This window comes from Odontomachus brunneus, unplaced genomic scaffold (genome assembly GCF_010583005.1).
Source record: "Odontomachus brunneus isolate Ranch 3 - 2012 unplaced genomic scaffold, Obru_v1 Obru_scaffold_013, whole genome shotgun sequence".
Lineage (NCBI taxonomy): Eukaryota > Metazoa > Arthropoda > Insecta > Hymenoptera > Formicidae > Odontomachus > Odontomachus brunneus.
The window spans coordinates 2,359,977-2,382,229 of NW_022639463.1; the positions used below are offsets into that span (position 1 = coordinate 2,359,977).

A 22,253-nucleotide genomic window follows, 5' to 3' on the forward strand; every position below is an offset into this window, starting at 1 on the left:
TCTCCCTCTCTCTCTCTCTCTCTCTCTCTCTCTCTCTCTCTCACACACCAGCCCTTAACTCAGTTGACTCCAACTACCGACGCAAATTATTCTCCGAGCCAATTCCTCGCACCATCTGTCTTTCCGAAAGCGCATAATTAACTTTTTGTAATTAAAACGAGTTAATTCACGCTACCGCTGTCTATCTGTATTTCTCTTTCTTTTTTTCTCTTTCCTTATAAACCACCGTGGACGTTTCTTCTACACTCTTCTCGATCTCACGAGACGCGAGAATCAGGACTGTTGTTAGAGTCACGTCGTATCGCGCTGTGGTCGATGGGTTCGCTTCGCGGAGTACGCCAAGACGACGAGATTCCCCACGACATTTCGAGTGAGACGTAATTAAGGACGCCGTCGAACGAAAATACAGACCGCAAGAGTTAATCGAGTTTACAAGCTATTAAATCAGAGGCGTATGCACATTTTAATTACGCGGGCTTTGTTGGACGAACGGAAAATCTGCAACAAACGAGATCATTTGCATCCGTGCAGGCTGATATCGCGGGGTGCGCTCTTAAATGCAATTAAAATTATTTATGACACATTAAATTATGTACGTGTATGCACGAGTGTTCAAATTAAATTTATTAACTTAATAATTAGATAACGCGTTCCTCGGGAGTTTGTTTATTCCTCTTTGCTGCCCAGTAAATATTAGTTAAATATCGCTGTTAGTTAGTGTGTTCTAGAGAGTTCACTCTTCTTCATATTTGCACGTTGATAAGTAAATTACGCGTCCTTCCATTTTAGATAGATTTTCATAATTATCCCAACGTGAGGCAATCGATGATGAAATTCTAAATTTTTTCTAAATTTTTTAAAATTATATTTATGAGACAAATATACTGTGCATTAAACTAATCATTAAACATAATTAATCATACAATAACATAATTTTTCTTACACTGGTGCAGTTCAAAAATGTACCAAAAAGCATACTCTGATTTTTATAGTTCATTATATTACATGATATTTTATATTATATTATATTACATGACACATAGATGAAATTTTTATTATTTTTTTCGTGTTTCTCTCATACTTATGTTTCGTCCATCTGTGTGGTAAATCTGAGTGCGATTTGAAGCACTCACGAGAGGCGCAACCTTTACAAATCAGCTAGCAAAGTTGCTACCAAATTCACGCATCTGTCTATTTTAAATCGTATATCCAGCGTTTGATAAAATCTTATAACCTCGTTCTAACGCCGGAATTTTCCGTTAATAGCCTTGGCATCGAGCAACACGCGCAAGTAGGTCACACTCGGGTCGCGGAAGAATTTCGTAATCGTGTCCGAGAGAGTGTCGAGAGAGCGCTCCTCATAGAAACCATTCCTTGTCCGTCTGTATACTTTGATACGTACTTCGTAGAAATTGTTTGGCGACACTTTCCAGTCGAAAAGTTCTCCGCCGGTGACCTTGGCACAACTGATAGGTGACAAAGAAGGAAACTGCGCGAAGGCGACTCTCCACAGAAGAGCGCACGTCGCATGCGTTCGTTCACTTCTTTTCTACTTTTTCATTTATTTTTATTGTTTTTTTTCTTTTTGCAACGTATATACACCGTCGGTCAAAATAGTTGGCTGCAACTCTCTGGTTTTTATTATTGAATGTCGCGTTCTTCTCTATCATCGACAAAGCGCGCCTGATATTTTTTGTTAACAAGCGAACGTGCTTTTATCGCTGGATTTGCCGTTGTCCTACATTGAAAGAAATTGAAAAATGTACAGCTACCTCTGTTTCTCTCCCCGAGCATTGCGAACATAGTTAAATCGATTCTATGATCTCATTTAATTTTTCGAGACGAACGATTCGGGTCAAAGTGCAAATTGCAAGTCACTCGGCTGTCGATATCTTATACATTTAATTTCTGAGCGGTAACGTGTCGCGGACAGATTACCGATGGAACGAAAATGTCGATGATAAATCAGATGAAAGAATCAACGTACATGTACATAACTGACATGTAACTGATACAACACGTATAATGAAGCAACGGAATCGCTTTAATAGTACTATAAATATCAACTTCAAGAGAAGTTGGTTCAAATGAATATCGCATCGTTTAAAAGAAATTATGCAATGCATTACTCAAATTTTTTTGTCACTTGTTAAGTATATTAAGTAAGGAAGATTGGTGCATTATCGCGCGCAATCATGTAACAATTTTCTTTCATTAATAGCTAAAAATCTACGTGGTTATTTGCAAAATGATAAAGGACTTCTTTGTTCAGTTTGATCTAATGTACACTGAGGGAAAAATTATCTTAAAATCAACAAATATTTTTTTGATGGATGCCATTAATATATTTACTTAAATCTAAACTCTCTTTATTTAAACAAAATATTGTTTACTTAAATCAGGTAAACAATATTTGATTTAAATAAAGAAAATTTAGATTTAAATAAATATGTTAAGGGCATCCATCAAAGAAATATTTGTTGATTTTAAGGTAATTTTTCCCTCAGTGTACAAGCACACAACAGCACACATTGCCATTACAGCTCATCGCTTGTGATCATTCATCAATCTCTTTTAATTATCTCAACTCTATTGTTATTATTATTATTATTATTTTATTGCAAATATCGCAAAGCGGTATAGGACTTTTATGTTCACCTCAATCCATGTTACCACAAAAATTGCGGAGTCTGACAACCTATATATATGTGTGTATATACGTGTGCATACGTTAAAATTGATCGATGGGTCCGCGCGACGCATCGCGATTTAAATGTACGAAATGCTTTTTCAGCCGTGTCAGTGTCGGTGGACGTCTGGACGCTCGTCGCTATTTCGATCGAACGCTACTTCGCCATTTGCCGGCCGCTGAAATCGAGACGATGGCAGACACGATTTCATGCTTACAAAATGATCGCCATCGTGTGGATTCTGAGTCTTACGTGGAACGTACCGATCCTCGTCGTGTCCCGATTGAAAAGCTTGCACGGAGGTAAGCGCACCCTGGTGCCACGCAAGTCGCTTCGCTCGCGTGAGCAAATGCAAAATAGAAAACTTTGTGATTGTGTTTGTGTCTTGTTATCTCTAAATTTCCCACGCGTTCCGTTGTTGCGACAGCTGTGGCACGCGTAAAATTCTATTTGTTCACCGACTTACTCCGGGATCGCCGAACAGTGGAAATAATTGCCAAATATCCAAAGGTCAAATGTACACCGGTAATAGTGCCGTGTGACATTCACGTTACGTGTTATTAGTTACAATCGGCCGTCGCGTCGAAGTCAAATTTTCTACATTGACAGTTTCATCTCAACTCGGTATCGTTAACATCCAACCTCACCGCTCTTCGGAAAGTCCATTTAGCGGCGTGGACAGCTTATGCATATACATAGTATCCGAGTACTAGCATATTGAACCCTCAGCAATATTGCACGTCTAGAGAAGAAGTCTGGTCCTTTGTGTCGCGAAGTTCTGTTATACGACAGCCGTTTCTTGTTGGTCAGGAGACGTTGGAAACATTTTCAATCTGACGCTATCGAAAGGTCATAGTTGCTCGAGAGCGAGATGGTGTGTCGTTCGTTAACCGTCCACTCGACATAGCACAATTTTCTCTTGTATTGCGCATATCGAGTGATTAAATTTGCACGATATTGCTTGAAATTAGTAACTGCCATTAATGCGAACAGGACCTTATATGGAATGTATCGTTTACAGAATGTTGCCTTGAGATCCTGAGCGATTAAATTGGACGAGTCATGTTCCCTTGGCACGATCAATAGTCTCTCTGGCGCCTAATCTAATCAATAGAACACGTAATGCAGTATACGATTACCGATCCACGATTACACGAACCGCTCTCAGATTTGTGCCGCGCAAAATTGTCGCCACACTGATTTCATACATGCTTATATTAACATATTCGTTATCACGATTTATTTGAAGAATTCTTCACACAGCCATCTCGTATTCTTTTTTTTTTGTGAAACAGACTCAGCTTGATAATCTGGATGCAGGAAGAAAAGTTTTGCTATCACACATGTGACGCTGGTCTCTCGTGAGAGATCATTGCGTCACACATACAGTGTGTCCCATAAGTTCGGCAACGGCAAGAAAACTCGGCGGGGAAGCATTTTAGAGAAAAATATTTCGAATAAAAGTTGTAAGGCTTAAAAAGTCGCATTTAATGACAGTAGCTATTTGACCTAAGATGACGTCGCCAAGATCAGGACAAGGTCAGACAGAATTTTGTGTTAACTTTTTAGTACTTCAAGAAAATGCAAGAAAATGCAGTACTAAAAAATTAATATAAAATTCTGAAAAAATTCTCAGAGCTCTATGATAACAAAATAAATAATTTTTATCTCTTGATATTTTTCGGTAAAGTTGATAGAATTCAAATAAAAAATTATTGAATAATTTTGTAGATATTTACGTAAATATCTTAGAAAATAGAGGTCGTATAAAAAATTTTTTCAAACGAAAGTTGTTTGCTTTTTCACGTAGAATAAAATGCCGTAATAAAAAAATATGTATTTCTATCTAAAAAAGCAAAGTTGTTCTGACCTTGGCGACGTCATCTTAGGTCAAATAACTACTGTCATTAAATGCGACTTTTTAAACCTTACAACTTTTATTCGAAACATTTTTCTCTAAAATGCTCCCCCGCCGAGTTTTCTTGCCATTGCCGAACTTATGGGACACACTGTATATGACGCCGGTAATGAACATGTCCAACATCGACTTTGAGCGTCGGTGCACGGAAAGAATTTTATAATTTTATTCATTTAAAAATTAATGCAAAATTTTGTAATCAAGGAACAGGTCGACATTTCGCAGTAATATATTATATTTTCATTTTATATGTGCTACTTATATTTTAAACATTGAAATGTGTTATTAAAAAATTTACTATATCCCTAGAGAAATGTATTATGTTTGTTGACAAAACAGACCTGTTTGCACCACTAAAATCGAGAGGAATTTACATGGAAAAAAAACTATAATCTCTCCGTGTATGCATGACAGTTAGTGCAAAGGATTTCCGAGATTCCCATTCATTAATGCAAAAGAAAGGCGATCTATGAGAAAAGGGAGCGAATAAATCTCTAATTAACGACCACGTCTAGGTTTTCCGTGGCGGATAAATGCGGAGTCGTATTGCCCCGTATTTTAGCCGTGTTGTCGTTTTCCGGTAGGTGTAAATATAGAGTGGAAGCGCGGGACGGAAATACGAGCCATCCGGCTATACGGTGACGGTTGTGCGTTTAAACCCGTTGGGTGAGGGGAAAAAGTGGCGGAAGAACAACTTCCTACGCTAATTGATGATTTCAGGAAGGCACAAGTGTCGCGAGGAATGGCCGAGCGTCGGCTCCGAGAGAGCGTTCAATCTTTTCCTGGACGGCACGCTGCTGTTGGTGCCCTTGCTATTTATGAGCCTGGCTTACTCGCTGATAGCGATCAAACTTTGGCGCGGTCTGAAGCGCGAGATACGACAGTCATCGACATGCACGAGGAGACGTAAGTAAAGTGTCGCTGCGACATATCGAGCGTAGATGTTGCAATGGCAATTTTCGAGTCGAGCCCTCCTACGTCAGTTTCGCGATAGAACGCCTCGGAAAAGCATCTCCCAAAGCTACCACTCACGTCGATCTCACTTAACTCCGTGGATTTTCAGCGAGATTTTTCCGATGAAAAGTTTGCAAGAAGTATATTAACGAAATTCTCTCCTCTCCCTCTCTCTCTCTCTCTCTCTCTCTCTCTCTCTCTCTCTCTATCTATCTATCTATCTATCTATCTATCTCTGCGTGATGCAGTAATATACAAGCTACTGCACCGACTAATTACAAGAAAAAGAGAGATGTATCTCAAATCGTCTTCTTTCATCTCAATAATTGCTAACGCAAAGTTCTATAAAAGTTTTTTCTCAGGCAATCTGCATTGAAGTAAAAAATGTCGCAAACGTTATGAATTACAGTCGAAAGAACGAGGTCCGCAACGACTATGCGGGGCTCAACTTACAGCAACAACAGCGATCGAGGCGCAAGCTCAACGATGGTGTTCAGTGCTTGCGGCTCAACTTCCAGACTGCGGCGAGGCTTCTCGTCCTCTGCGGGACACTTTCAAAGTGCATCACCAGGCGTACCGTCCAAGGTGAGAAAAATGTCGAACAAAATCTCGTCTTAGGACGCAAGCCTAGCTTATCTTGTCTTGTGTGAGGTATCGTTACAAAAAGATCAAATACGTCTACGTTCAATACGCGCGTTATAAGCGCGCACGCGCGATATCGTGCGACAGAATATTTAATTAAAATATTTCCACTTCCAATTAATACGTTAAAATGTATGATTGAAATTGCCGTCTGACAACCGTCATTATATACATTCATACCGTTTAATAACGTTCCATTATTAATTGCGAAATCGAGCTAAATTATTCATTCGTCGATATAAGCTCGCGAACCACTCTCGCGACCAGGGAGTGACTGCTTTCGTCGCTAATTTCCTTCGGCTAATTGAGATTTCAAGTTCCAATAGAACGGCCGGGCGTTAGATAAATTTGAGGTATCAGGCCGGCGGATTAAACCGTCTACTGTCTTGAGAACATTCAGGGAGCACGTGCAACGGTTAACCGAGGCATCGCGCTTCTCACCCCGAAAAAGGTGCGGTTACAACGGACGGTGGTCTCCAGGGTGCTTGCCGGCAAGTGTCACGGTACAGATTTGCCCCAGCGATCCAGGATTCAGATACGGGCGAACGGAAGCGAATGCTTAGTGCGGGATGGGAAGGACACCGCTAACGAGGATCAACAGGATTCGATCTGCCCGCTCAGCAGACAACACATAATACGCAGTAATTACATGGGAAAGAGCATCGAGGCGAAGAAGAAGGTATGCGCGCGCCTGCCAAATTAATCGGGTTATCCCGTGGCCCCCAGCTGGGCAAGCAACGATTTACGCTTCGTAAATTTAATGGGGAAATTATCCGGCTTTTGCGGCCTTGCATGGCGCAAAGTGTGCGCACAGCATGCTTGCTCGTGATATAGCGCGAGCTCCCTTTTCTAGGAAATCATGGAATCTGGAGCGAGTGTAGAAAAAACGTGTTGTTGCGGTGCGCACGCTAGGCCGCGATACTTATCAGATACCGTGCATACGGCTGTATTAACTCTATTATCCACTTTCGCAGCGGCTCGATTTCAAAGAATCTTACACTCATATTTCATAAGCACAAGGGGGGAGGGGGTGGCGAGCGTACAAAGCGCGACATTTTCTCCGTTATATCGCACATTGGCACATTGGACGATCTGATTTCGTAGGTCGCGTGCACAGAATAGCGAACCAGCTGCAGTCGAAGCAAATGACGTTTGTATTATTGGAACGTACGCCGCAACGAGTTCGCTCTCTATTAACTCTGTTCGGGAACTCTGTCGGAATTAATGGTATCGATTTTCAAATAATATGATACCACCCAGATCAGTTATCAAGTTCCAGGGGTAATCGGGTGCTATTCCCTCAAGTGTGATTAAGTTACCTGAATCAAAGTCAAAAGATTAGATACCATTAAGTTACTCAAATAGCTGAGTTACTTTGGCACTACCCTAAATCAGGTACCATTAAGTTAATCGGGCATTATGCAGATCAAGTATCATTAAGTTACCAAGATAATCGGATACTGCTCATTCAAATACGATTAAGTTACTCAGATAGTCGAGCACTATACAGATCACATATCATTAAGTTACTCAGACAATCAGATAATCCCTGGATCGGTATAATTAGATTATTTGAATGCCTGAGCACCTGAATACTATCTAAATTGGATACAATTAGGTTACTTAGATAATCCGATGCTAACCAGATCAGATGTCATTAAGTTACCTGAACATTCGAATGCTACTCGACTGTCATTTATTAGATGAGCAAAGAAGTTCTGAGCTTTTTTTGCAAAATTCAATCTTTATTCAAAAACAAACAAAAAAATATTATTCAGCAAAATATTCCCCGTTTGCATCAATGACCTTTTGCCATCTTTCGGGTAGCTTGCGAATTCCTTGACGATAGAAGCTCACCGGCTTCGAAGCGATAAAGTCATCAATGCATTTTCGTATCTCTTCAAACCTCACGAAATATATATCAGCCAAGTGATGCTACAGCGACCGGAATAGGTAGTAATCGGAAGGCGCCATGTCTGGGCTACACGCCGCGTCTGGGAGAAGTTCCCAGCATAACGCAAAGATATGGTCCTGAGTCGCTTTCGCAACATGTGGTCGGGCATTGTCATGAAGCAGAATCACTTTACGACTTCGTTGGCCAGTAAATGGCCTCTTTTCTTCTAATGCATCGCTCAAGTTGGTCAATTGTTGTTCAGTACAAGTCATTTCAGTGGCTACAGCAGCATTTTTCTTCAGATAAAACGCGAAGTGGATGGAAAATCAAATATGCTCTTTTGTTATTGCCATCGTGAATACTACTGATTTTTGAGGTGCAACAAACGCCAAACCGCATAGCATTTTAAAAGGCAAAATGTCAACGCTTTAAAATAACGTATCATTAAATCACGTATAGTGTTACATGATTGTGTACCACAATGCACAAATTTTCTTTAATTAATATCTAAAAATCTATGTGGTCATTTATATAAGTATACAACGGCAGAAGGTGCCACTCATCTACTATATTGCGCGTGATCATTCATCAATCTTTTTTAATTAATATCTCGACTATTATTGCGAATATCGCGAAACGGTATAGGACTTTTATTTACCTCAATCAGAGATTGTGAAGGTGATCTGGGACACCCTGTATACGTTGGTTGTTCCTCCGAAATATTCGAATAATTGACCCTTCTCTTCTCTCCTCTGATCCCGTCTCGAGTACTTGAAGCTTACTTATTGGAGAAACATAATATTAACGTACCGTACGTCGATAGATACGCTTTAAAACCGCAAAAAGGCGGGAAGGTATATAAAATTTAAATTGTTGTTTCGTTTGTATGAATCCTAAAGCTTAGAACTTTTTTGCTCATCTAATAGCTCTTAATTGTGTAGCGAGATATTTGGTTGTTTCCAATAGCACCTGAATACCCGCGAAGTTCCTTTGCCAAATTGAGTATCGGGTAGAGATATCCGGATATCTGAACATAAACTACTGCTCCGGCTTATACTCGCAGTATTGGACAGCGTCCGTGCTCGTCGCATCTCGAACGCGCTCGCCCGTGATGTTGCAGGTGATCCGTATGCTCTTCGTGATAGTCTTGGAATTCTTCGTGTGCTGGGCGCCGTTGCACATAATCAATACGTGGTACATCTTCGCGCCTGATCTGGTGTACACCGTCGTCGGCAGCACCGGCATCAGCCTGGTGCAGCTGTTGGCCTACGTTTCCAGTTGTTGCAATCCCATCACGTATTGCTTCATGAACCGAAAATTTCGTCAGGCGTTCCTCGAGCTCTTCAGCTGCCACCGCTGTTGGAGGTAATTCAGCGGACGATGAACGTCGCTCATACAATTACCGTCGCACCTTTCTTTCTGTCTTACCGTCAAAGGATTAAAACAGTCGAAGGCTCTCTTTTTTGCTAGTTATGCCGGTTGGCCGACGCGACGGGATTTAATTTCGCGGAAGGTCCGAGGGAAAACTCTCGAGTCGCCGCGGTTACCGGTTTTAGAAATGGTCCAACGTGTAACAGCCGTTCTCATTGAGCAAAGTTGCTAACACGCTCGTTAACGCTCGTTAGACGGCGAAAGTAGCAAGGTTCATTCTATAAAATGTCTACGGATATAAGACGGGAGGTTGAGGACGGAAAATTAATAAACACACAGATATTTGCGTGAGCCTCACTGCACCATTAATAAACAGCGCGAACTTCTCAAGGTACTTTAAGCGAAAACAACTCGTTTTAATCTGTGTAATTTAATCTCACTCTCTCGACATTCACGAGAGAGATCGATAGACGAGTTAACGACTTGAGAATAATATATAGTCGCGTAAATATGAGTGCATTTTATTTCAGGGTGGGTTGCAGGCACGGAGACATCGCGATGGCGACCACCGGAAACGCCGTGCAGGCTAGCAATAATAGCGGATTGAGCGGAAATGACTCGACTGTGTATCTAGGCAGGGCATCCATTGCCGCCAGATCAGGTAACAACAAATCATTGTTAAGCCTATCTGCTGCTATCATCATCTCGGATCTGTCATAGAAACGTCCTAGATAGCACAAAACGTCCTGAGATCGTCTTGAATGTGGTCAAGACGCCCTAGAACACTCCTCAGGGCATCTCGGACACATCCTGAATGATTATAGAACATCTTGTCTTATCTGAGATTAAAAATTCATCTTGTCTTATCTGAGATTAAAAATTCCTTCGTCCTTCGTTACCGTAATACCGTGAGATATTATCATGACTGAGATTACATCAAATTACTGTATTATGCAGTATCATAACTTTCGCTGTCATAAGTCTCCGTCGTTTAGTCGCGCTGTTTCACAAGACTTAGCATTCTTGACGCGTCTCAAAATTGATGTTAACCGAATATCGCGAGCGCATTCCGCTCATTGAGAGAAGTATGCAAAGGAAGTATGCAAACATTTCGACCGGCATCATCGCGCTTTAATCCAATTAAAGCTTTAATCCATACAACAACAACTTATTAAAGCACCGACGTGATCAATAATGACGCGCCGTCGGCACAATGCCGGCAGCACAGTTCTTGCACGTTATGTAACTTTCATGATGTTAGTTGGTCTAAGTATATACAGGGTGTTCCGTATCACCTTCACAATCTCTCGTGAGGACGTAGAGCAGATTGAGTTGGACACAAAAGTCCCATATCATTTTGCGAAATTCGCAATAATAGTAGAGATATTAATTAAAGAAGATTGGCGAATGATCACGCGCGATATGGTAGATGAGCTGCAGTGGCATACTCTGCCGTTGTATACTTATACATTAAGTCAAACTGAACAAAAAACTCTTCTACCATTTTGCAAATAACCACATAGATTTTTAGATATTAATTAAAGAAAATTGTTACATGATTGTGTATCACAATGCACAAATTTTCTTTAATTAATATCTAAAAATCCATGTGGTCATTTGTATAAGTATACAACAGCAGAAGGTGCCACTCATCTACTATATTGCGCGTAATCATTCATCAATCTTTTTTAATTAATATCTCGACTATTATTGCGAATATCGCGAAACGGTATAGGACTTTTATTTACCTCAATCAGAGATTGTGAAAGTGATCTGGGACACCCTGTATACGTTAGTTGTTCCTCCGAAATATTCGAATAATTGGCCCTTCTCTTCTCTGATCCCGTCTCGAGTACTTGAAGCTTACTTATTGGAGAAATAATATTAACGTACCGCACGTCGATAGATACGTATCGATCTATCATAAACAACTTTGGAGAACTCGCCTTATCATAGATTTATATGGACAGACTGCGCGATCCCACAGAAGCACTGGAGTCAGCATTAGTAAAGGAAGACAATAGAGAGCAAGATGATTTCTTTGTCTAATTGTCTAATTGGTGAAGAGAGTAAAAGAGAAGAAGGGATCACGTGGTCAATGAGTCCTCTCTCTATTTCTACTTCGATAAGTCTACACATTGACTAATAATTTATAAAAAAATTCGACAATAATCTGACAATTTTGAAACGTCGGAACGACTCGGGTATCATCGCGCGCAATTGTCAGCGTGACAGTTTGACACTCAGGTGGATTCTATTACGTGATGCAACAAACATTAAATCTCACGAGGGTCGTAACATGGACTCATAGTATACATGGACTCCAAGCGCCCTTCGTTCTGTCATCTAAAGTGAAGCCAACATTTAGACAGAGAACGAGAATAGAGGGTCTATAGCTTTCTCTCTATTTTGTCACTTTTTTGTTGCGCGTGCATCCATTTCTCATTTCCATAATATTGTAGAGCGCAATCCCGACTGTACTGGCAAAGGTCTTATTTAAATTTTATTGCACACTTTGTCTGTGCAGAAAGAGACAGAGAACAGAGGGCCTGATGTACATGTTGGCTTCACTTTTCTGACTGTATGCGGAGTCTATGTACATGTCTATGTGCCGTGAGCATGGCTTGCAGTGACGTTTCTCCTCCGCACTTCTCATTTTGCGTTTTCACTGACGTGTATATAATTAAAGTCATGCGCTTTCTCGTAATCTTATTTAATCTTATTTAAAGTATGCATCTCGCAACTTTTATCTCTCTTCTCTCCGGTTGGAATGTCGTTGTTTCAGAGGTGATACGACTGCTGGAAGAGGAAGATCGCGTCTAAGTCGTGTGGATTATATGCCGTGGCGTAACCCGATGTGTCTCGGCTGCACCACCGCGAGGAGATTTCGTCCCTGATGGCCGCTCGTCCAAGAAATAGTAAGAAACTCGCGTGTGTGTCCGCGCGTCTCATTGCTCATTGAGATCTTCCTGCGTGCACAATCTCAAAACTTCCCTTTTACGATTGACTGAAACGTCGATGCGATTCCCGTACGCGCACGTTCTTGGCCTAATCGGAAATTTTTCAGATCTCACTTTTGTAGTTTTAGTTGGTTCGCCAGAGTTGAAAATGGATCCGTGAGTGAGAAGAGCGCGCTGTATCTCTTCGCGTCGGGTATTATTTTTATATCACACCCATCGAATCGATCGTTCAGACAGTTCGAAAGGAAATAAGTAAGGGAAATAATCTCATTGGTGTTTTTGTACAAATTAGTCGGACAACGAGTTTTACATTGTAATCTCAAATGTGTAATATTTATGTGTATAAAATGTGTAAATCAAGGTTGCCAGGTGTGCTGTGTCCTCGCGTACTGGTGACCTACAAGATTGATATTTGTCAGTAGACCATTGAAAATATAATCGATCCTTAAGGAAGATGGAATACTCCAAAATGGTAGGCGCAAGTATTTTAAAAATTATATTTCTGCATCCCAATCCTCTGAATACTGATAACATAAAGACGCTGTATATACGTTCTCCGTAAATATTTACGATGACACAAAAGAATGGCATTCTTAACAAATTGTATCTATAATCGATATTTGTCAGTAGATTATTGCGAATGTAATCGGGAAGATGAAATATCCCAAAATGGTGGACGCAAGTATTTGGAAAATTGTATTTTTGCATTTCAAACCTCTGAATACCGATAATGTAGATGGCGTACATTCGTTCTCCGTAAATATTTACAATAACACAAAAGAATGACATTCCCATCGTTAATTGGCCTAATTTTGCGAGATTATATTTCATACGCCTGCATAAAGATGACAAAACGCTCCGGACACTTTCGCGGGCAAACTTAACGCGACGCTATAAAGTACATTTACGTGGTAAACAGCTTTATGCAGAAAACATACACAGTCATGCTATTTGAGGCAACTACGCCCGCTCATTTATATCACTTTATGTTAATTCTTTACACGATTTCGTATTTAATATTCTCGCGTGCTTATTTATTAAATATTTTTTGTCCTCGCGATATTCGCGATTTCTCAGTTTAACAGCGCGAGACTTCTCAATTTAATTTCCACATTTCGTTGCGAAATTCGCGAGAGAATACCGCGTCCTAAAAGCACACGCTCGATGTGCCGGTTAAAACTCTCAAGTTTATTGTTATTTCCCATGCATATTTCATCCTTGACACGGATTCGTATACAAATGCCACGTAATACTGTTGACATATCTTTCATCATACATACCTTTGATGTACCTGTTGCATACGATTCATGGACCTGTCAGAGAATAAGCCTGAAATGATAGCGTGAGGCATACGCAAACTACGACATCCGTTTTAGACGTATTAAAGGAAGGTATGACTTTTAGGCGATTTGGGAACCGCTAGGTGAACGCAAATTTCCTATTTTTTCCCGTAGAATTAAAAAATCGACCTTAAAATTACTCCAAGTAAAGGGAAAAATAGTTATAGACACTTAAACATTGATTTTCCCTGAAAATCGTGCATTTTCCAACACTGCCATCTTAAATACTTTTGACCTTTTTAGAGATGTTAAATCTCACGTTACATAAGAAGCTTATTTTCTCATAACTTGGTAATGATATGAGAATATACTCTAAGCAGCAGAGAAAAAGCAGCAGTCAATCGTCCGAAATAGGCAACTAATTCCGAGCTCTGCTTTAAGCGGAGCGATTTGAGCGGCGAAAGTTACTATATGCTCGAGAAGAGGCTTCTTATATACTTTCGTTTATTAATGCCCTATCCTGTATAATCTTGAAAAAGCTGGACTACAAAATCACTTTTGTACTATTTTGATATTGTAATATTGTAATATTTTTTTAATTGACTGCTGCTTTTTTTCTTAGAGTATATTCTCATATTGTTATCAAGTTTTGAGAAAATAAGTCTCCTATGTAACGTGAGATTTAGCATCTCTAAAAAGGTCAAAGGTATTTTAGATGGCAGTGTTGGAAAATGTATGATTTTTAGGGAAAATCAACGTTTAAATGTCTATAACTATTTTTCTCTTTACTTGGCGTAATTTTAAGGTGGATTTTCTAATTCTACAGGAAAAAGTACTAAGGGAAAAATAGAAAATTTGCGTTCACCTAGCGGTCCCCAAATCGCCTAAAAATCATACCCTCCTTTGCTTTACGGGTTTTCTTTCACGCACACGCAATATCTCACTGTTATTGTTCGCGGAAAAGTCTCGTAATAACGCAAATAATTTTCTGTGTTCATTGCGCAATGAGAAACACATTTTTCGACAATACGTTTGCTGAATAACTTGTTCGTCTTTCCCGGTCAGGTATTTTTTATCACCTACGCAGTTCTGTACCGTATTTACTTTCAATTTTCCATGTTTTTTTCTTATTAAAAGTATCTCTAGGCAAACGCCTGTATATAGATACGCACTTTTACATACGGAAGTACCGACTGTTACTTTTGTGAAGAAAAAAGAAAAGTATAAGACACTGTGCCATTTATATTAAGACGCGGACGTTGCTATTCAGCAGCATCGTTTTAAATTAATTACTCGCGCAAAGATTGAACTTGCGCGTCGCAACAAAAAGAAATGAAAGAAACAATAAGCACAAAGGCGTTCTACATCTCCTGAAATATTCAAGAAACATCCGGAGGCTCACCGCTGCGAAAAACGTAAAATAAAGTAGAATAAGATTCGCTCGGCTTTATAGATGGACGCTACGCTGAGATGTTTAATAAACTTTTTTCAACATGAGATCCTGCCGTATAGATTATTTTTCCATCAAACGTGCGTTTTTCTCTATCCCCCCTCCCCCCTCTCTCTCACTATCTTTCTTTCTCTGTCCTAATATCGTTATTGGACCTTTTAGTTGTTCGACTTCTCCTCGGGAAAAGACATTCGAAGTATATTCTACTTTATTGTCTGTGCGCAAGTCAATTTCTAAATATAGAAAGAATTCTCGCGCGTTTAAATAAATTTTAAATTACAAAATGTCTCTCTCATAAATCTCTGCTTTACGCTAATAAAGTGGAATAGATAATGAATACGGAAATATTAAGACTTTTCAACATATCATAAAATTCGCGCAATGCAGCTATTTGTATTATTTGACGCGAAAAAGCGCTTCATTGCGTAACTTCATTTAATTGTTCGTCGGCTATACTGACATATTCGATATTGCCAAAGAGAAAATGCGTGTTTCCCTCGTAAAATCGATCACAACAGATTTCGTATCGCACGTATATCGAGATATTTCGCGGAATACTGAGATAAATAAAAGAAAACAAATTCAAAAAAAGATCGAACGCTCCCTGTCAGCTTTCTCTTTGAGTGATTTATGTATATTAAATCAAGCAATCAAGACGTTACACGAATACAAAATTTCAGTTCCTTTTCCTCACAGATAAGTAAAAAAGGTGCACTAAAATTCTCTAAATTATTGAAAAATTAATTAAAGTTATTTCTGACGAGAAGTTACAATACCGAAAAATATTCCTTAATTTTTCCTTGCGCCAATCTGGTCATTTCATAGCAATTTTTCTCCTTTTTTATTGAAATAAGTTTCTTTGAGAAGATCGGAGGGTAAAACTGGGTCATACCTAAACAAACACGAGGTCTTGTAAAGCTTAGGGAAGGGTATTGTCCCATGTTGGCCACTTGATCTCGTGTCTTATCAGCCCGTGAGGGATTTGCCCCGACATAATTATTAATCAGGGATAGCCAGTTCAGGGAATGAAAAAAAAACAAAAAACTCAACAAGAGCAACAAATAGCTTCAATATATCATGTCGCCTCTAGTGACGTAATATATTCCATCCTCGTAAAACATGAAACAGAGAAATATGGAAACATAGAAGCACGCAAGAACCTGATGGAAATCAAGTTATTGAATGAGTTAATTAAAATGATACGTGCGGAATGCACGGCTACAATCCCCTTTTGTACTCATCTGTAAGCTTTGAAGAATTCGGCTGCAAATGTCCGGTATGTAATACGCGGAGTCATGTAAAGATCCAAGTCCAAAGATATTGTGCATAGTACATGGTACTTTTGTGGCCGTGACAGGCGAGCAGTTCTGCCGCTTCGAAGACATTACCGTTTAATGAAAATACTCGTTACTTCATAGTGGATTTAGCTCACTGGCCGCACGATCTTTTTGTCATGTGAATACGCCGCTTTATTCTCACAGTATTATGAATCTTCGGTGTTCTCATAACCGAGATTCACGAGGCGCAAAATCGTAAGACCCTTTCTCTTTTCATCTTGCTTTCTTTTTTATCCATTACAAGAAATTTGTGAAAATTCTTTCTCTTTTTCTTCCTATTTGTCTGATAAATTTCAAGTTTCTGTCGTTGCGTTAGTACGGAGTATAATGAACTAGTTTAATCTGTTGTTTCATTATTTTTCTTTCTTTAAAAGTAATGTAATATAAAGTAAAGCTTCTCTCTTTCTTTTTCTCTCTCTCCCTTTCATACGCAATAGCATTTTATTGCAATGAAAATACATCCGTGCATCAGTAATTAGAATATTACTACTTTCGATTAAAGTCTGCGCCATTAATCCTTAATCTGTATTATAAACTCCCATATTTACGGATATTTACTACTAAATTACAGCATAATGTGATATATAATATCACATAATATATTATGAGTTTATTAATTAATTACATAATTATTCAGAATGGGCTCGCTCATTATACTAGAAGCATAATAAATTATCGTTTCTCATAAAACTCTGAAAAAATTTTACACGGTTGTCGATATAATATCAAATCGAAAGAGCCGCGGGGAACTGTATAGTTTCAAGAAGGAGTGATCCTCGTCCTATGACGAAGATGACAGGGCCGATAAAGAGCTCAAGTAGAGCTTAGGCTATAGAAAATACTTCGGTTATTACACGGGAATCACGAAAAGGTCGAAATGAAACTCACACACACAGCCTGAAAGCAACGAGATTTCCTTCCCGTGTTCGCCGATGCGATCCCACGCACCAGCGATAAAAAAAGCCCAAACAACAACTTGTCTAGCAACTGACTCAAGGACCAGAACAAGTTGATCCATGTGCGCTCAATTTTACATCCGGCCGCTTAAGAAGTTTTATGAGCAACGAATCTTATGACTCAACGTATTGGCGGACGTGTGCAAAACACGTCGCAATTGCACATCTGCGGTCTTAGCGGTAGCGAGGTGACCGAATCGCTTATTGTTAAGCTTGGGAAATTCTGTCCACATAACCACTGGGTAGAGGATTTATATGGGAAGGAACTAAAGCGAGACTTATACTCAGTTTATTCCAAACATTCGCAAACGACAAAAATGCAGTTGCATGCGCACACATCATCGTGTCTGCTTATTTAACTGATAGATGAAGGGAACTGTTACGGTTACTACAATCACATTCTCAATGGTTCTCAATGCACTGGATGCAATATTCGGAGAGCGGCTTTTGGAAGTTGGAAAATTATTTTGTAGATTTTGATAAAATTACTGAGAGGGAGAGAAGGAAAAAGAGAAAGAGAACAAAAAATATTCACCCAAAATATGTTCCAGCTGACAGTACTCGACAAAATATACACACGCTCGACCACGGAGACTGACAGTTCCAAGTAATATGACTGTTACAACCCTCCTATATGCACAGAAGAAAAATAACATTAATATTTTATTGTGTCAACAATATCTAACCAAGTATCCCCAGTGTCTGATATCTCTGTAGTCTCTTTTTCGTAATACAAATACAAAATATGCGTGAAGCGTCTCTCTCGTGGAACGAGACTTCCGCCCTTGTTTTTGGGACCTTCCAAATTGCGTATTATTACGACATTTGCATCCGTATTAAAAGCGAGGAATTACCACGAGCACAAGCCGCAACATACCGACGCATAACTCTCTCTCATTCATCGCATTCTGAGTTCTCTCACTCGTGCTTTAACATAACCTTGTATTATGTTAAACACATTTGTCTGGAATGTGTCTGAAATTTATGACTCGCGACGAGTTACACGCGAGCGAAATACACGCGCACAGCTATTGAACCACTCATTCGTCGCCCCGTTCATTCAGCGCGCAAGTATGCATTCGACATCTGCCAGAGACGCGAATTGCAAACCGTTGGCGAATCAGATAGATTTCAAATACATCTTACCCGGGCACGCTTCAAGTCCTGTTCCATTTCGCAAAATTACGTCACGTAGAAAAATATCGGCGCGCTCGTCTCTTCGCCATTATTTACGAGGCTCTCCTTGCGGCGCGCACCTAGCATCGAATAAAGTTGCTTCGATTTACGATACTGGCAGCGCGGCCACCATGTGCGCATTTCTCCTCCCAGCCCTGATTGCATTCCGCTCCTTCCACCCGTTTTTCACATCGCTCATTTGTCTAGGCGGATCGTACATTTGCCGAATTACCCGCGGCGTTTGTGCCCCCAACACAATCGACGACGAAAAAGGCCCATCACCCACATTAGTCCGATGGCGTTACCAGTAATGAAAGGGCGGACGGGAGAACGTCGATGTATTTTTTAGGTTGCGAACTAAGCCTCCTTTCGTGAGCAGGCCAATTCCCCGCAGCTGAGCTATTTCGTCGGAATATCGCCGGAACTTTAAAATAATAGCGGCAATTAGGGTAAGATTAGTGCGCGGAGGCAGCTTAAGATAAATTCAAAGTTTGCACGTTCGCAAGTTCCGGCATACGTTTCGCGGATTCTTCTTATCCTCCGGCAAAACTTTCGCTTCCCCCCTACAAATTCTCTATATCCACGCTCACACGCACGTGCACACACGCGCCTATATATTCGCATACACATACGCGGGATCCTACGACCCTCCAAAAAATTCGGCGCCCCACGACCTTGACATCGCAAACTTGGAGCCATTAATGTCCTTAATACGAACGGCCGTTTCTCACAATGATTAAGCGAGACAGAACCGTGGAGGATATCCCCTGGTTTAAGGCATACGGAATTCCTGCCGAAGTAAGGACGAAGGGGCGTCGGTCGTCCAATCCACCGCGCGTGTCTCGTCGCAAGCTGAAAATTTTACGCACCCCTCGTCGTCGCGACGTCGTATATCAGCTATTTCTTCCTTCTTTTTCACGCACCCGTGCGATGACTATCACAGAGAGAGTTGCTGCGCAGTACTTGTTGCATCCGAAATCGACCCATGCGACGTTCCCGAAAGGAAGATGACGCAGACAAGTGCTTTGCTTATTTGCACTTGGCATGCTGCGGGTTTGCACAAATAAAGCGCGTTCGCGAAATTGCCTTCACTGCACTGGGAGTGCTTTTCCTCTCGTTAGGAGGCTATGCGGGCGTGTCTAGATACGTACATGTGGATCTCGTTAATTATTATCTTCCGCAGAAAGCACCGAAACGACATCCGCGCAAAGACGATCAAATTATTCTTGGCAATATTCACAAACGTACACTCGTTGTTTGCATGAGGAGAAATTACATTTCGTGAATCGTACTACATGACATTGTACTAAACTCAACCGAGTTAATTGTTTGATGCAAATAGTTACTCGAGATCGAGTTTTCAGCTCAAAGTAGTTGAACGCAATGAATAACGTCACTTACTCGGCGAAATTCTGGAATATCTCTCATGGCGAACAATTGTACATCCGACATTCATATATTTAGAAGACGTTGTTCTCAAGAAAGTTCTCAATTTGATGTTGAAAATATATAGTTATAGTTTTCGTTTTAAGTGATATAAAATATCAATCATATATAATAATATTACATATTATTGATATTAATATCATTGATAACAAAAGCAAATAGTGTATTATTTTAATTAATATACCTTTTCAATGTCTTAATTGTTCCAAATTCGGCTATGTCTATGAAGAAAATACTATTTTTTCCATACATAATTTGTTAAAATTTCAGTTCGATATCTTGGATTTCAAATACCGATTTTTTTATGAGAACGAGCACTGCGCAACACTGTGCGACGGTGGAGAACTTTTTCGGTGAGAATCCGATGAAAGAATCTCGCTTTTGTATCGCTCTGTACACAGATGCATTCACGGTATTCACTCTAGGTGGTTTCTTTCTTCTGCAAGTGAAAATCCCAGAACAGTTCCCAGAATAGTCCCAGAATAGCTCGTGATTAAATGGCGCAGTAGTTTGGCTTTCCTTCTCTCTCTCTCTCTCTCTCTCTCTCTCTCTCTCTCTCTCTCTCTCTCTCTCTCTCTCTCTCTCTCTCTCTCTCTCTCTCTCTCTCTCTCTCTCTCTCTCTCTCTCTCTCTCTCTCTCTCTCTCTCTCTCTCTCTCTCTCTCTCTCTCTCTCTCTCTCTCTCTCTCTCTCTCTCTCTCTCTCTCTCTCTCTCTCTCTCTCTCTCTCTCTCTCTCTCTCTCTCTCTCTCTCTCTCTCTCTCTCTCTCTCTCTCTCTCTCTCTCTCTCTCTCTCTCTCTCTCTCTCTCTCTCTCTATATGTGTATGGCAGTTTGCTTTTACGAGAACTCCGTTTCTTTCCCTTTTCCTTTGCGCGGTGAAAAATCGAACGAAACTATTGTCAGAAATTGCCACGAATTTTTCAATTAGAGGAAATTTAGAGAGGATTTCTTGCGACTTTCGTCGCTTCGACGCAATGACTGCCCCGCCACCGAGACACAAGCGACTATTCCCCACGGGAAAGGTTCGGCCCCTTCAATGTAAACTTTAAGGAATATGTTAGTCGAATGTTCTAGGTACGAGGGTTGCAATCTCTTGTAAATGCTGCACGAAAATAAAGTAATACGATAAAAGTAACGGAGATAAATTCGTCAAGGATATCAGGCCCCTTAAGCACCTTAATAAAAAGGAAGGATATATTTCTTGACCTTCCAATTTTCCTTAAGGACCTCAATAAAAAGAAACATATTGTTTGATCTTTCAATTCTCCAAATCGACATTTCTGATCAAGAATTTTTAAAAACGAAAACTCGTAAATACGCAAATTAAACGAAAACATGTAATTTACGATTGTTTTTACGCACGAAAACAAGTAATTTGCAATGTTTTTGCTCACGAAAAATTCAAACGTGTTTGTCGCGTTTTCTCACTGACGTATCATGTATTCGTAACTCACGGATGGGAAAGAAAAATAAACGGAAGTATGTAAACAATTTCGTTGCTATGTGTGCTAAATATTTGTAGTAGAAATTACAACGCCGTCTCTGTATTATCACCGCGCTGTATTGCGAGACGCATTATTGTCACGTAAGTAATTGGAAGTAATAAAGTTAAGTAGGAGAGCTACCTTCACGTATGTGTTCGCCCCGCTAGTTTCGGCGCGGGTTAATCTGTAGGTTAAACAGCAGTCTCGTAAACAACCGCGAGCTACAATTGTCGCGTAACGGCGGATATTTTTCTATCTACGATCCTCTCTGTCCCTAGCGACGAAATTACGTATCTCGCTCTCTCTCGCCGATTGCAGCTCCCTCATCGTGAGGACAGCACCGCTCTAAATCCGTCAGCCATTTCACACATTACAACGTTACAAGCCTCGTACCGCTAACACTTAATGTCTCACCCAATATCGTTGGAGAAATACGACTAGTATCAAATCACAAGATCACGTGCCTCTGTGCGTGTGTGTGAGAGCATGCACGTGTGTGTATATGTGCGCGAAGCGTTGATACGACACATTTCCGCATCACACGCGACGATAATGTGGCGACAGTAATTCACGGGCTTGATCAAACCTAGAGAAATTGCGGTGGTTTTATTGTTATTTAAATTACTAAACAATAACAGAACGAAGGCCCCTTTGTTCGCCGGCGCTCGGGAAATTAAGCAGGCCCATCGGTTATCG

General features: G+C 40.3%; 1 protein-coding gene across 3 annotated transcripts in view; it reads left to right on the top strand.

Moving 5' to 3' along the window:
- The window catches only part of LOC116841085 (cholecystokinin receptor-like), a 63,743-nt gene extending 49,851 nt beyond the window's left edge, over nt 1-13,892 (top strand). The window contains exons 4-10 of one of the 3 annotated variants that reach the window (XM_032808612.1): nt 2,795-2,992; nt 5,329-5,514; nt 5,972-6,147; nt 6,596-6,883; nt 9,219-9,463; nt 10,000-10,130; nt 12,255-13,892. In XM_032808612.1, the coding sequence (XP_032664503.1) occupies nt 2,795-2,992; nt 5,329-5,514; nt 5,972-6,147; nt 6,596-6,883; nt 9,219-9,463; nt 10,000-10,130; nt 12,255-12,292 (1,262 nt within the window). In that variant the 3' untranslated portion in view covers nt 12,293-13,892. Of the gene's footprint in view, nt 1-2,794; nt 2,993-5,328; nt 5,515-5,971; nt 6,148-6,595; nt 6,884-9,161; nt 9,464-9,999; nt 10,131-12,254 lie in introns of all 3 variants that reach the window. The other 2 variants (XM_032808611.1, XM_032808613.1) reach the window with 2 other exon arrangements.
- The last annotated feature ends 8,361 nt before the right edge of the window (nt 13,893-22,253 follow it).